At 38.5% G+C, this 16,160-nt stretch overlaps 1 protein-coding gene across 1 annotated transcript; it reads left to right on the forward strand.

The window, feature by feature from the left end:
• Positions 1-7,037: 7,037 nt before the first annotated feature.
• Positions 7,038-10,904, forward strand: LOC133782978 (pentatricopeptide repeat-containing protein At4g30825, chloroplastic). Its single transcript, XM_062222467.1, has 2 exons — positions 7,038-9,856; positions 10,339-10,904. The coding sequence occupies exon 1, from the start codon at positions 7,183-7,185 to the stop codon at positions 9,853-9,855; it is 2,673 nt and encodes an 890-aa protein (XP_062078451.1). The 5' UTR covers positions 7,038-7,182; the 3' UTR covers position 9,856; positions 10,339-10,904.
• The last annotated feature ends 5,256 nt before the right edge of the window (positions 10,905-16,160 follow it).

Consider the following 16,160-nt stretch of genomic DNA (forward strand, 5'->3'; position numbering starts at 1 on the left):
GGGCTGGTTGTGAGGCTTCGGGCCTGAGAGGCCCAATCCGTGGGGCTGAAGTGAGATGGCTTTTTGCCAAATTTTGCTATTTCCTCTTCACAAATGCCACTTTTATTTCCTTTTCTCTTATTTTTCAAGCATAAAAATTGCAAGGTACATCCTACAAAATAAGTAAATATTAAATTAGCATCAAATATTTTCAATTATAAAATATCTCATATATAAGTTCATGAAAATACTAATTGAAATTTAATTTATTTTGGCAATTAAGTTTAAAAACATCACATTTTTTTAACTTATAATCTAACAACACAAATTTCAAATAATTAAACTACAACATATTATAATAAAATATCTATAAAAACATATAAAAATCTAGAAAACTACAATAAGACTAATAAATTAAAAATTACATAAAAAATTAATAAGTTAATTAAAAACTCAAGAACTAAGCAACAATTAGCATGTAAAATATGATAAAATAACTCTATTTTGTAGAGTTATCATGTACCAAGATTTGAAAGTTTTGTACTGGTGGCCAGGCATGAAGAGGGATGTGGTAGATTATGTGGCAAGGTGCCTAACTTGTCAACAGGTCAAGGCTGAACATCAGAGGCCAGCAGGATTATTGCAAACTCTAGGGATTCCCGAGTTGAAATGGGAAGATATTACCATGGACTTTGTGGTTGGATTGCCGAAGACCGTGGGTCAGCATGACTCCGTGTGGGTGATTGTGGATAGGTATACCAAGTCCGCCCACTTTTTGCCTATGAGAACAACTTATACTGTGGAGCAGTATGCTGAGCTTTATGTAAAGGAAATTGTTCGACTTCATGGGGCTCCGAGGTCGATAGTATCCGACAGAGACCCCACCTTCACCTCCAAGTTTTGGGAGAGCCTGTAGAAGGCAATGGGCACACAGCTACGATTCAGTACCGCTTATCATCCTCAGACAGATGGACAGTCTGAGAGGACGATTCAGATACTGGAGAACATGTTACGAGCATGTATGTTAGATTTTGGGGGATCTTGGAGCAAATATCTCCCATTGATTGAGTTCTTGTACAACAATAGCTATCAAGCGACTATCGAAGTGGCTCCATATGAGATGATGTATGGGAGGAAGTGCAGGTCACCAATACACTGGGATGAGACAGGTGAGAGAAGATATTTAGGTCCTGAGATGGTTCAAAGGACCAATGAGGCAATTGAGAAGATTAGAGCTCGTATGCTCGCCTCCCAGAGTCGTCAGAAAAGTTACTCAGATCTGAGACGCGGGAATGTGGAGTTTCAGGTCGGCGATCATGTATTCCTCAGGGTTTCACCCTTGAGAGGAGTGAAACGATTTGGTGTTCGGGGCAAGCTGAGTCCCAGGTTTGTTGGCCCCTTCGAGGTTCCGGAACGAGTTGGAGAGGTGGCTTACAGGTTAGTAATGCCTCTAGCTCTATCAGGGGTTCATGACGTGTTTCATGTGTCTTGCTCTGGAAATATGTATCAGATACTACTCATGTTTTGAGCTATGAGAATTTGGAGTTGGATCAGGATTTGTCATACGAGGAGAAGCTTGTTTAGATCCTTGATAGGAAGGATAAAGTCTTGCGGAGCAAGACCATCGCCTTGGTTAAAGTGTTGTGGAGGAACAGCAAGGTTGAAGAGGCGACGTGGGAGCTTGAGTCTGACATGCGGGAGCGATATCCTGAGTTGTTCAGGTAATTTCAAGGACGAAATTCTTGTAATGAGGGGATAATTGCAATACCCCAAGTTGCTAATGAGGTTTAGGACCTTGATTAGCGTGCCTGGAGGGCAATAAGTGAATTAACATGATAATATGTGAGTTTGAATGAATATGTGATTAGAATGCATGTTTAGGTGGTATAAATATGAATGTAGGCCCCGTTTCCGTGTTAAGGGTAAATTGGTAATTTTAGCCCGCTGATGGCATAAATGTGATAATTGTATTATGTGATTTGTACCACGTGAGTGTGGTGATATTAATGTGATGCACGTGCCGAGACGGTCCTAGAGAGCTAGTTAATTTAAAAGTCACAACAGGATTTTATACCCAGCTCGGGAGGAGCCTAGGGGTACTTTGGGAATCTTGTAAATTTGAGAATTAGTGGTTAATGGTTATTGGTGATTGAGTAACCTGTGTAACCATTAGTAACTGCTGAGAGTAACAAGTTTAGATGGGAAAATGGTAGAATTGTAATATAGGTGAAAGGACAAGAGTGCCCTTGAGGTTTAGTTAGGAAGGATATTTATGGAAGGGTGGAATAGTCATTTGGCTAAGGATAGATAAGTTTCAGCTGAAGGGAAGGATGGTTCACGTATAACACTTGGTCACATATTGGTTTATGCTGAAAGTTGGAAGAAAAGGCTAGAAAGAAAGGGAAGCAAGAAGGAGGGCTGAAACTTGAGACCTTGGAGGAAATTCAAGGGGTTTGAGGCAACCAAAACCAGATTTAAGCTAGGATTGTTCAAAGGTAAGAATTGTGCTCTATTTTTGTTAAATTTAAGTCTGAATTTTCAGAGATTGAGTGTGGGAACCTAAAGGAAATATGGCTGGTTTTACTTGGAAATTCAGTTAGGATAATCAAGAGGAAAGAGGTTGGAGGCTGGAATTGAGAGGAGTTCAAGCTGAGTTTTGATTGAGGTAAGAATCCTTAGCATGTTTAATTTTCGTATCTGATGTGGTTTAAGATTTTAGAGGCATGATTTATAGTTTTCAAACTCTGGTTTAAGTCTTGGAAGCCATGGTTTAAGTTTCAGGAATTTGAACCTCGAGAATGGGTTTTGAGAGTGATTGTGTAATTGAGTTTGTTTTTTTATGTTTATAGGTTGTTAAAGGGTTCATTTGGGGTTTTAAATTGATTTTGGGGCTTAGGTACTTGTTTGGGTTGAATTGGAGTTGTTTTGGCTCGAGAAAATGCAGGGGGAAAACCCAGAAATCTGGGTTCGCTTAGGGGCGCCGCGACCCTGTTCTTTGGTGCTGCGGCGCAAGCATGCATCAGGATTAGGGGAAAGCCTCTGGGCGCCGCAGCCCTTGATGGGAGTGTCGCGGCCCTAGGCCATTTTTGACAGCCAAATATTGTATTTTTAGGGCTTTTGCCCTGGGACTCGGGGGATGGTTCCAATGCATTGTTTTAGGGAAGTAGGGGACCCGAGAGTACAAAATTGGTCCCGGGAAGTGGTTTTGGGATTGGTTAGTATTAAAATTGTTTTATATGTGTTGTGACTAGAATTTTGGAGAGGCTCGTGATAGAGGACCGTGCTTGTGACCTTGGTGCATCGGAAAGCTCGGGATACAGGTAAGAAAACTGTAACACCCGTAGAGCAGGGCATGGGCCCATAGTGTTGTTGCAGGGCACGACCCTAGATTGTATTATTGCTAGGATGTAGCTTTAAATGAATTGTTATATATTTGATTGTTGTTTGAGAATGCTATATGTGGTTATAGCAGAATGAACGGCAAAGGGGTCGGGAACGGCAAAGGGCCGAGAACGGCAGTGGGGCCGGGAATATCACTTGGCACATGGAGTGCTTGTGGTTAGGGTGAGACCCCGATGGATACATGGGATATCCTTACGGTGTGGACCGAGAACCCAGGCTTTGGTAATGCTTCTGGGACGGCATGGTCGTATATGTGTTTAAATCTTATGGACTGTTTGATTAGATATGAGTTATCTGCTATAATGATTGTATGATATGCATATGTTATGTGCTGTATGAGTTTTCTTGCTGGGCTTCGGCTCACGGGTGCTCTGTGATTGTAGGTAAGGGCAAAGAGAAAGTCAACCAGCCATGAGTACGGAGAGCGTGGGGGCGGCGCGTACATGTTTGGCCTGCCCGACTGCTTTGGTTGGGGGCATTTTGAGAAATGGCTGTACTAAACTATGTTTTTGATAATTAGTCATCTGTAAACCTATTTTGAATTGTAAATATTTTACTAACCTCGTTTTGGGATCCCGAATGTTAAACTCTTGAATTTTAATGAATTTGAGTACTTTTAATTATTACAGCCTTGACTTCCTGTTTAATCACACTTTTGTTCTAAAAACCTCGCTTAGCGAGTTAATTGCACATTTTAAAACTCACTTAGTAACGACTCTAAGGTGGTAGGGTGTTACATTTTGTCTCTGCAACATACTTAATAAATAGACTTCCCACACCAACACTTCAAAACATTTCACCTTTTGAAAAACTTTTTCATCAAACCCCTGATTACAATTTTTTAAATGTGTTTGCGTGTTCTTGTTTCCCTCTACTTCGGCCATACAACTCCCATAAAGTCAGTTTTAGGACCACCAAATGTCTATTCTTGGGATATAGCCTAGCACATAAGGGTTATAGGTGTCTAGATCCTAATGGGAGGGTCTACATTGCTAGGAGTGTCAAATTTAATGAGCTGGAATTTCCTTATATGTCTTTATTTTAGTCAAACTCAGTACCTATTTCTCCAGCAGTCCCCTCTTATACTAACACCACTTTTCCTCTTCCCAATATCCCTATACCAGCTGCATCATCTTTCCTTATCACTCCACCACAACAAAACATCTCACCACCAGCCCCAAGTACATTGTCTAGCCCAAACACTTCTGACCCTTACCTACTCGAGCCTACTTTTGTACCCTCAAATGACCAAATATCTCCATCTCCTCCCTCACCTCCTATGTCAGACCCATTACCCCAACATCAAGACATAGACCCAACACAAGCCTTTTTACCTATACCAGACTCACTTTCTAGTCTACCCGTACCTCCCACCAAAAACCAACATATAATGACCACTAGATCCAAATCTGGCATCTTTAAGCCTAAGGCTCTTATAACTTTGCACAAGAATTTATGTTTAGAACCAAAAACAATGAAGTAAGCTTTGAAAGACCCACTGTGGACACAAGCAATGAAGGATGAGTATGCTGCATTAATGCACAACAAAACATGGACTCTTGTTCCTCTATCTCCAAACATGCCTATTGTCCACAACAAATGGATATTTCGTGTTAAATATAAGCCAGATGGCTCTGTGGAACGCTACAAAGCACACTTAGTAGCAAAAGGTTTTGAACAGACTCCGGGGGTAGACTTCTTCGAAACATACAGTCCTGTAGTGAAGCCTTCCACTATCAGAGTCATCTTAACCATTGTTGTTGCCTACAATTGGGAAATCCAACATATTGATGTTAACAATGCTTTCCTTAATGGACAGCTTCAAGAAACTGTGTACATGTACCAACCTCAGGGATTTCAAAACTCAGATTTTCCTCAACATGTCTGCAAGTTGAATAAAGCCTTGCATGGCCTAAAACAAGCACCTAGAGCTTGGTTTGACAAGCTGAAAAATTCCTTGCTACAATGGGGCTTCACCAATTCAAAATCAGATACTTCCTTGTTTTTCACAAGACAGAAAGGTAAACTCATTCTTCTCCTAGTCTATGTTGATGATATTCTCATCACAGGGGAAGATAAAGCAATGGTCCATCAGTTGATCACTGATCTTCACCTTCAGTATGCTCTTAAAGTACTTGGACCGGTCAACTACTTCTTGGGTTTTGAAGTTTTCAGAAATGACTCTGGTCTTTATCTAACTCAAAGCAAATACACAAGGGATCTTCTAGACAAAACTAATATGTCTGATGCAAAGCCAGTCCCTACTCCCATGTGTACAACATCACAGTTGTCTCTTGATCAAGGTACTCCTCTTGCGGATCCATCAATTTACAGAAGTATCATTGGTGCTCTCCAATATCTGACATTAACAAGACCAGATATTGCTTTTTCTATAAATAAGTTGAGTCAATTTTTGAAGGCCCCTACTACTGATCATTGGAATGCTTGCAAAAGAGTACTGAGATATTTGGCTGGCACTACACACTACGGATTATGTTTCAAGCCATCTCCCAATCTCTTCATCAATGGCTTTACTGATGCAGATTGGCCAGCTCTATTGATGACAGGCGCTCTACTTCAGGATACTGCATCTTCCTTGGAGGAAATCTGGTCAGTTGGAACTCCAAAAAACAGCATGTTGTAGCTCGATCTTCAACTGAGGCTGAGTATAGATCTCTGGCTTTAGCTACTTCTGAAATCATGTGGCTTCAGTCATTACTTAGTGAACTGCACCTCACACCTCCTCAATGTCCTGTTCTCTGGTGTGACAACTTAGGTGCAAGCTCTCTTTCCTCCAATCCAGTATTCCATGCTCGTACCAAACACATAGAAATTGATCTTCACTTTGTTCGTGACCAGATTCTTGCCAAGGCTCTGGAAGTTTGATATGTTCCCTCTGCATATCAGATAGCTGATCTGTTCACGAAGTCTCTTCTCATCACTCACTTTCAAAGGCTCTTCTCCAAGTTGACACTCGTTTGTTCCCCCGTGTCACTTGAGGGGGATATTAGTGAAGACCAAATACACCAAGAGTCCTAACTACTGAATTCTGTTAGCTGAAGTTAGTTAATTAACAGATTCTTGTTAGAAGCTTAATTTTCTTGTAATTGTTCTGTTAATCTTTTGTATTAACTGTACTCTATATAAACCTTACCTCTCTTTCATTTGAGGTGTGGTTCTTTTCAGTTTAATACAATTTTTCATTCTTTACATTTCTTCCATTATATTTCTACTTTCTTTGATCTTGCCTCTGTTTCAACAATTTGGCATGAAAATATCGTAGTTGACTAGGCTTAGAGGCGATGCCACATGTCCGGAATTGAGGTAAAAGTATGAAAAATTATGTGTTAGTTTTTTAGGGGAAAAAATTGGAGAGTAAACTTATACTAAAAATATGAGTAAATATGTCAAATAAAAAAAATATAATGTGTAAAACTGAACCCTTTTAATATTTAAAGGGGATTTTATAGACAATAACGAAAGCCATAATTAAAATTTGCACAAAAAATTATGTTATGAGATAATTTATTTGTCTAAATTTATAAAAGAAAAACGACAAACTTAGTTGTTCTTCCCTAACATGAAAACGACACGTCGTTTACAAGTACATTAAATCCTACAAGGCTTACAAGAGCCGTTACTTTCCTCCACTGCTTTCAACTTCCATTATCTTACTCCAAATCCTTAAAAGCTACAGCCAAAACCTTCCCAAACCAGCTCAGTCAGACTCAGACCCATCTCTCTCTCTGGTTAGTGCTTTTTATTATAAGCCTTACTCCGTTGATATTGCTTTGTTAAGTAATGGGTTCTCTTAGATTTTCAGTTTCTTTGGATGGATTTGATTCCAAAAAGTTGAATTCCTCTATGAGCTCAAGCTATCTCCATGTGGGTAGAACTTATATAGTCAGTTCTTTGAATAGGGTCATTAACATTAAGGCTAATTCTTTGCATAATGACTTAGTTAAGGAGAGCATTGTTGAGCAAAAACCCAATTACAGTGGCCAAAATGAGAATAAGTTCCGTGGTGATAAGGAGAGTAAAAGGGACATGGGTTCGAAAGTTAGTTTGAGAAGGAATAGGTGGGAACGGGAACTAGAGAATTTATTTGTCAATGATGGTGAAATAGACGTTAATTACTCTGTTATTAAGTCTGATATGAGCTTAGAGCAGTGTAATGTCGTTTTGAGACGGCTAGAGGGGTGTAATGACAGCAAAACTCTGAGATTCTTTGAGTGGATGAGAAGCATTGGGAAGTTAGAAGGTAATATAAGTGCTTATAATTTGGTTTTTAGGGTGTTGGGTAGAAGAGAAGATTGGGGTACAGCTGAAAAAATGATTTTGGAATTGAAAAATGATCTGGGTTGTGATGATTATCAAATTTTCAACACACTTATATATGGTTGCTGTAAACTTGGGCGTGTTGGTTTAGGAGGTAAGTGGTTGAGAATGATGCTTGAACATGGGGTTAAGCCAAATGTTGCTACCTTTGGTATGCTCATGAAGCTTTACCAGAAAGGTTGGAATGTTGAGGAGGCAGAATTTAACTTTTCCCTAATGAGGGATTTGGGAATTGTATGCCCATCCGCTTACTCATCATTAATCACAATTTATACTCGTTTGAACTTGTATGAAAAAGCTGAAGAGGTTATTGGCTTTATGAGAGAAGATAAAGTGATGCCTAATTTGGATAATTGGCTGGCGATGCTTAATGCTTATAGTCAACAAGGAAAACTAGAGGATGCTGAGCTGGTTTTGGTCTCAATGCGAAAGGCTGGCTTTCCCCCCAACATTGTTGCTTACAATACATTGATAACTGGGTACGGAAGAGCTTCCAAAATGGATTCTGCTCAACGACTATTCTTGTGCATAAAAAAAATTGGATTAGAGCCTGATGAAACAACTTACCGTTCTATGATCGAGGGTTGGGGTCGGGCAGACAACTATAAGGAGGCTATATGGTACTATCAGAAGCTCAAAGAGTTTGGATTCAAGCCTAACTCATCTAACCTGTACACACTAATAAACCTGCAAGCGAAATATGGGAAAGAAGAAGATGCTGTTAGAACGCTTGATGATATGATGAAGATCGGATGCCAATATCCCTCGATCATTGGTATTCTTCTGCAGGCATATGAGAGGGCTGGGAGAATAGATAAAGTGCCTTTACTTTTGAAGGGTCCTTTTTATGAACATGTTCTTGTTAATCAGACGTCTTGCTCCATTCTTGTCATGGCTTATGTGAAACAAAACCTGGTGGAGGAAGCTATCCATGTGTTGAGGGACAAAGTTTGGAAGGACCCATGTTTTGAAGGTAACCTGTATCATTTGTTAATATGCTCTTGTAAAGAGTTGGGTCATTTTAATAATGCTGTTAAAATATACACTCATATGCCCAAAAATGAGAACAGGCCAAATATGCATATCACATGCACAATGATTGATATTTATAGTGTTATGGGTTTATTTTCTGAAGCTGAGAAACTTTATTTGAAGTTGAAGTCTTCAGAAGTTGAGTTGGACACGATTGGCTTTACTATTGTTCTAAGGATGTACGTAAAAGCCGGTTCTTTGACTGATGCTTGTTCTGTTCTAGATGAAATTGACAAACAGAAGGATTTTACTCCTGATATCCATCTAACCCGTGATATGCTCCGTCTTTATCAGCGATGTGAGAAGCAGAATAAATTAGCAAGCTTGTACTATAAAATCTTGAAGAGTGGAGTGCCTTGGGATCAGGAAATGTATAATTGTGTCATAAATTGCTGTGCTCGTGCCTTGCCAGTTGATGAGATTTCCAGGCTCTTTGAAGAGATGCTTCAACATGGGTTCATTCCTAACACCATTACCCTGAATGTCATGCTTCATCTTTATGGGAAATCAAAGCTTTTCAGGAAGGCAAGGAAGTTGTTCTGGATGGCCCAAAAGTGGGGCTTAGTTGACGTGATATCTTACAATACGTTGATAGCAGCTTATGGGAAAAGTAAAGATTTGACTAAAATGGAATCCACAGTTAAATCGATGCAATTCAAAGGATTTTCAGTTTCCCTTGAGGCATACAATTGCATGTTGGATGCTTATGGAAAAGAAAGACAAATGGAGAGTTTCCAAAATGTGCTACAGAAAATGAAGGAATCAAACTGTGATTCAGATCATTACACATACAACATTATGATCAATATATATGGAGAGCAAAGATGGATTGATGAAGTTGCTGAAGTGTTAACAGCATTGAATGAATGTGGGCTCAAACCTGATCTGTACAGTTACAACACCTTAATTAAGGCATATGGAATTGCGCAAATGGTGGAAGAGGCAGTTGGTTTGATCAAGGAAATGAGAAAAAATGGCATAGAACCTGATAAAGTAACCTATCTTAATCTGATTACTGCACTGCGACGAAATGATAAGTTTCTCGAGGCTGTTAAGTGGTCCTTGTGGATGAAGCAGATGGGATTGCAAGGCAAACAAAACTAAGGTACCATTGTTTTTTTCCCCTTGCTTTCAAGTCATACTGTACATGAAAACAGAATTAGTTGTGATCATATCTAAAACACATTTCAAAGCTGTCCATAGAATAAGATGTTGCAATTAGGATCTTTTGTTCCATCTTCTGACATCCATTTGATTTAATTTTCCTATTGCCTATTTGCTTTCTGATAGATACACACAATGGAATAAAATAGAAAATTGATAGAATAAGATGTAGTATGTATAGGGAGGTTAGTAGTTGAGCGGTTATGGTTGTTATTGTGGTTAGGTAATATTAGTTAAACGTATATATATCACAGAGAAGGGAATTAAAGGGGTGTAAATTGTTTTGTAAAATTGGGAATTCTTTAGAATTCTTTGGCAGGCTCAAGGGATCCTCGAATTTTCTTGTATTGTCTTGGATTGAATTTTCAATGGAGAATGTTTGATAGCCATTTTTAAATCTTGGTTCCTATTACTTTCCTACAGGCTGAATGGTTCTGCAAATTCCTTCAAAGAGACATTGCATTCTCCCTGTGCTAAAATGGACCACGACGATGATCGATAGCTAAATGATATGCAAACTGGTTCCAGATGTTTAGGAGATTGGCAGCAGAGGAAAACCGTGTCAAAGTGGGGAAGATCATTATCAACAATCATCTGTTGAAACTTGAAAGTATGAGGGAATCATCAAAGGGAGCTCTGATGACTGTAGAAATGTGTCAATTGCTAGTCATTCAGAACCAAAAGAATCTCCCACAACTCAGCTGAAAAACTAAAAAAAGAAAGATGGTCAGCCTTTACTATCGATGTAGATACTTGGACCTTCATCTTCTATATCAGTCTCTATATACAGCAGAAATGTTGAGGAAAACCTGCCTTATATGAATAATGAAATGCTGCAAGTATGGGCCATGGCAGTGGCAGACAGTTTGCCTTGGAATTTTGTAGAGTACCAAGCCACTATTCTTGTAAAGCAAAATAATGGTCTATATTATTCTACTATATGTTTCACTCTTGCAAATAAATCTAAGTATGGTGTTTCATTTCAAAAATAGGTTGATTCAGTCAACTATGATTAGATTTTTTCTTTCGGTACAAGTAGGGGGAAAAAAAGAGAGCATGATATCATTGTTGGAACTTTTTGTTAAAAGTTAAAAGTGAATAGTTAAAAATTGAAAAAGTATATTTGTGTGTGATATGGGAAAAGTCTCACATGGATTTGGAACACTCATCCAAGAGTGTATATAAGATGCAAGTGCCATGTATTGGGGTGTGCCCCAAGGGGTACCCAGTTTTGTGCGAATAGGTGAGGACTCACACACTTGACCACCACGCGCGCGTTGCCGTCCAAGCGGGCAGGTGGTATGGTTTGAAATTTATTAAGAAGCAGTAAACGTTTTATTGAGATCGACTCCTTTACATAAGTCAGATCAGAATAACGGGGAAATACATAAGGGCGTGGTTGATAGACTGTCGTGCACACTTAGGGCAAAGCCGCAAAACGTCTTAAAGAGAGCAACATAGTCCCCAACTCAGCCAGAAACTTTATTGGTAATTCGTTCCAATTTTTATTTCAATTTAGAGAACAATTTTAAGACGTTCTGTTCTGCTATGGCTACTACTGATGATTTTTCTGGTTCGGCCTCTACTAATATTAACAAGCCTTTTCGTTATGAGGGTTTGCACTTTAAGCGTTGGAAACAAAAGATGTTATTTTATCTGACCATGAAGAAGGTTGTGTTTGTCCTCACTACTCTGAAGTCGGTTGTCTCTGAACCTTCGACTGACAAGGACAAAGAGACTGAACGTGAGAAGCAGCAGAAGGAATTGGACTCCTGGGTTGAAAACGACTTCCTCTGTAAGAATTTTATTCTTAATGGTTTATCTGACGATCTCTATGATTATTATAATTCAGACAAGTCAACAAAGGAAATTTGGGAGGCGCTGCAAAAGAAATATAATACAGAAGAGGCGGGGACTAAAAAATATGTTGTCAAACGCTACCTGAAATATCAGATGGTGGACGATAAATCTGTGGAAGTCCAATCTCACGAAATTTAGAAAATCACGCATGAGATTATCTCAGAAGGTACGACTCTTGATGAATAGTTTCAAGTTGCTGTTTTAATTGACAAATTACCTCCTTCCTGGAAGGATTTTAAAAATGTACTCAGGCATAAGACGAAGGAATTTTCCTTAGAGAGTTTGATCACTCGCCTTCGTATCGAGGAGGAAGCAAGGAAACAAGACTAGAAAGAAGAGGTGCTTGTTGTCTCTAACAGCAACCCCAAGAAGTCCACACCTGCGGTTCTGAAGCCTAATAGCAAAAATTTTAAGAATCAGAACCGCAACTCGAATTCAAATTCCAACCGCAACAACCAGAACACTCCTCGAAACAAAAATCAGAGTTGGAACCATAACAAGAACCAACCTGGAAAGCAGCAACCTCCACCTAAACAGAATAACTTTGGACAATTCCTTTGTTACAACTGTAACAAGCTAGGTCATATGGCACGCAAGTGTAGGAACAAGCCAAGCACGGCACCGCAGGCTAACTTGACTGAAGAAGCTTTTACACTGCACTGCATGCTAACTTGACTGAAGAAGCTTTTACAGCTATGATTTCTGAGATCAACCTTATTGGTGGATCAAATGCATGGTGGGTAGACACTGGCGCTTCACGCCATGTCTGCTATGATCGTGCTATGTTTAAAACATACATTGCTGGTGATGATAAGAAAGTGTTGTTGGGAGATTCCCACAACACTATTGTTGTTGGGATTGGGAATGTGGAGCTTATGTTTACCTCGGGAAATACTTTATTACTGAAAGATGTAATACATACTCCTGAGATGAGAAAGAATCTGGTTTCTGGTTTTCTGCTTAATAAGGCTGGGTTTACTCAAACTATTGGGGCTGATTTGTACACCATCACTAAGAATGGTATTTTTGTTGGGAAGGGTTATGCTACTGATGGCATGTTTAAGTTAAATGTTGAAATCAATAAAGTTTCTCCTTCTGCTTATATGTTGTGTGATTTTAATGTTTGGCATGCTAGACTTTGTCATGTTAATAAGCGCATTAATAAGAACATGAGTAACATTGGTTTAATTCCTAAAGTGTCAGATAATGATTTTGAAAATTGTGATTTTTGTAGTCAAGCAAAAATTACGAAGACACCACATAAATCGGTTACTGGGGAATCTGAGCCTAGATTTAATTTATTCAGATATTTGTGAACTTGATGGAACGTTAACTAGGAATGGTAAACGTTATTTCATCACTTTTATTGATGATTGTTCTGACTTTACTTATGTGTACTTAATGAAAAATAAAAGTGATGCGCTTGACATGTTCAAATTATTTGTGATAGAAATTGAGAATCAATTTAATAAGAAAATTAAAACGTTTCGTAATGATAGAGGAAATAAATATGATTCAAGCATGTTTATTGAGTTTTATAATTCACATGACATTGTACACGAAATCACTGCACCATATTCACCTAAAATAAACGGTAAAGCTGAAAGAAAGAATCGAACTTTTACTGAATCTGTTGTGGCTATTTTATTGAATTCTGGTGATGCATCTCATTGGTGGGGTGAAATTCTTTTGACTGTTTGTTATGTGTTGAATAAAGTTCCTAAGTTTAAGAGCAAATTTTCACTATATGAGATCTTGAAAAATAGGCAACCTAACCTGTCTTATTTTAGAACGTGGGGTTGTTTGGCTTATGTTCGTATTCCTGATCCTAAGAGAATTAAGCTAGCAAGTAGAGCCTATGGATGTGTACTTATCGGATATGCAATTAATAGTAAAGCATATAGGTTCTATGATTTAAATGTGCATGTTATTGTGGAATCAAATGATGCTGATTTTTATGAACATAGATTCCCTTTTAAATTGAGAAATAGTGGGGGTGCCTCTACTAGCAACATTCCTACGATTAGGAGTAATGAACATATTGAGGATAGAGAATCAGAACCTAGAAGAAGTAAGAGAGCTAGAGTTGCTAAAGATTATGGTTCTGATTTCCGTGTCTATACATTAGAGGAGGATCCTGCTAACCTCCAAGAAGCTTTGTCTTCTTTAGATGATGACCTCTGGAAAGAAGTCATAAATGATGAAATGGACTCTCTTAAGTCTAACAATACGTGGCACTTAGTTGATTTACCTCCTGGTTGTAAGCCTATAGGTTGTAATTGGATTTTGAAAAAGAAATTGAAACTCGATGGTACTGTTGATAAGTACAAGGCTCGCTTGGTAGCCAAGGGTTGTAGGCAGAGAAAATATAGATTTCTTTGACACTTTTTCACCTGTTACAAGAATATCATCCATTAGAGTTTTGATTTCCCTAGCTTCCATTCACAATCTCGTTGTACACCAAATGGATGTTAAGACTGCCTTTTTGAATGGTGAATTAGAAGAGGAGATCTATATGGATCAACCTGAAGGGTTTGTGATCCATGGACAGGAACATAAGGTTTGTAAACTGGATAAGTCTATATATGGTCTTAAACAGGCACCTAAGCAATGGCATGAGAAATTTGACAATTTAGTTATCTCACATGGGTTTAAAGTGAATGAAAGTGACAAATGCATTTATTATAAATCTGAGAATGACATTTGCATTATTGTATGTCTATATGTAGATGACTTGCTCATTTTTTGTTCGAATATCCATGTTGTGAATGCTATGAAAACTTTTTTATGTGCTAACTTTGATATGAAAAACCTTGGAGAAGCGAATGTAATCCTTGGTATTAAGATTACTAGGTCTGAAAAGGGAATTTCTTTGGATCAATCTCACTACATTGAGAAGATTTTAAAGAAATACAATACTTTGACTGCAAACCTGCTTGCACACCATATGATCCAAGTGTTAAGTTATTTAAGAACACTGGTGACGATGTGAGACAATCTGACTATGCGAGCATCATTGGCAGTCTTCGATATGCCACTGATTGTACGAGACCCGACATTGCTTATGTTATGGGATTATTGTGCAGGTTTACTAGTAGACCTAGTATAGAGCATTGGCATGTTATTGAAAAGGTCATGAGATACCTCAAGACAACCATGAACCTTGGATTACATTATCAGAAGTTTCCAGCTGTTCTTGAAGGATATAGTGATGCAGACTGGAACACTTTGTCAGATGACTCCAAAGCAACAAGTGGCTATATCTTTAGTATAGCTGGTGGATTTGTTTCTTGGAAATCTAAGAAACAAACTATTTTGGCACAATCCACCATGGAGTCTGAAATGATAGCACTAGCTACAGCTAGTGAAGAAGCAAGTTGGTGTTAGGACTAGTTTTGGTATGTTTTATGGCGTGTTTTAAGATGCAATTTTAATATTTTATTTGGTTTTGTGCGATATTATGCCGGTGTTTATTGTGTTTTCAGGATTAAGTATGGTTATGAAGGAAATAGTTTGAAATTGAAGGAAAAGCGCTTAATTCTTGAAGAAACGGTGTTAAACGGGCTAAGGAATAGAAGCTAGGTGAAACCGGGGGTCAAATTGAAGATTTGGTGAAAAAATGGAATTAGAGCCGCAGCTCTATGGTGTAGAGCCGCGGCCCTATGAGTTACAGAGAAGGAAAAACAAATCTGTTAGCATTAGAGCTGAGGCTCTATCAGATAGAGCTGAGGCTCTATTAAAATCTGAATTAGAGCTGCGGCTCTATCAAGTAGAGCTGCGGCGCTACATGAAGTCAGAGAGGAAATCCGGGTTGCGAAATGCACTAGAGCTGCGGCTCTATCAAATGGAGCTGCGGCGCCAGTCCGTACGGAAGCCAAAGTTAGGGCATTTTTCAAGGGCAATTTTGTCCTTTCGCACATAATTAATTAGGGATTATAAAAGCTTTCTTAATGACGTTTTTAAAGGGAGAATAACCTAGGAGACGACTGAAGGCACATTGGAGAGGATTGCGAGCGGAATCAAAGAATTCATCACAGTTTTCTTCTTTTCTACTTTGAATTTCTGTATTTTGGATGCCTTTTATTTCTTCTATGGTTATTATGGATTTGATCATGAACTAAACTATCTTTCTAGGGTGTTAATTGAATCTCCTGAACCTTTATTTTAAATTAATACAAGTTTATGATTTCAATTTTATCTTGTGATTTATTCAATTTGAACCTAATGCTTGTGAATGATTGATCACCATTAACATGAAATATATGATTTTGATTCGAAATCTGAAAAGTGAGAATTGAATATGCTGTAATTGAATAAACATAGATTTCATATTAGGACGAGAGTACCTGTGTGATCTGTGTAGTTTTAGGATTATTAATCTTAAT

This window comes from Humulus lupulus, chromosome 6, assembly GCF_963169125.1.
Source record: "Humulus lupulus chromosome 6, drHumLupu1.1, whole genome shotgun sequence".
Lineage (NCBI taxonomy): Eukaryota > Viridiplantae > Streptophyta > Magnoliopsida > Rosales > Cannabaceae > Humulus > Humulus lupulus.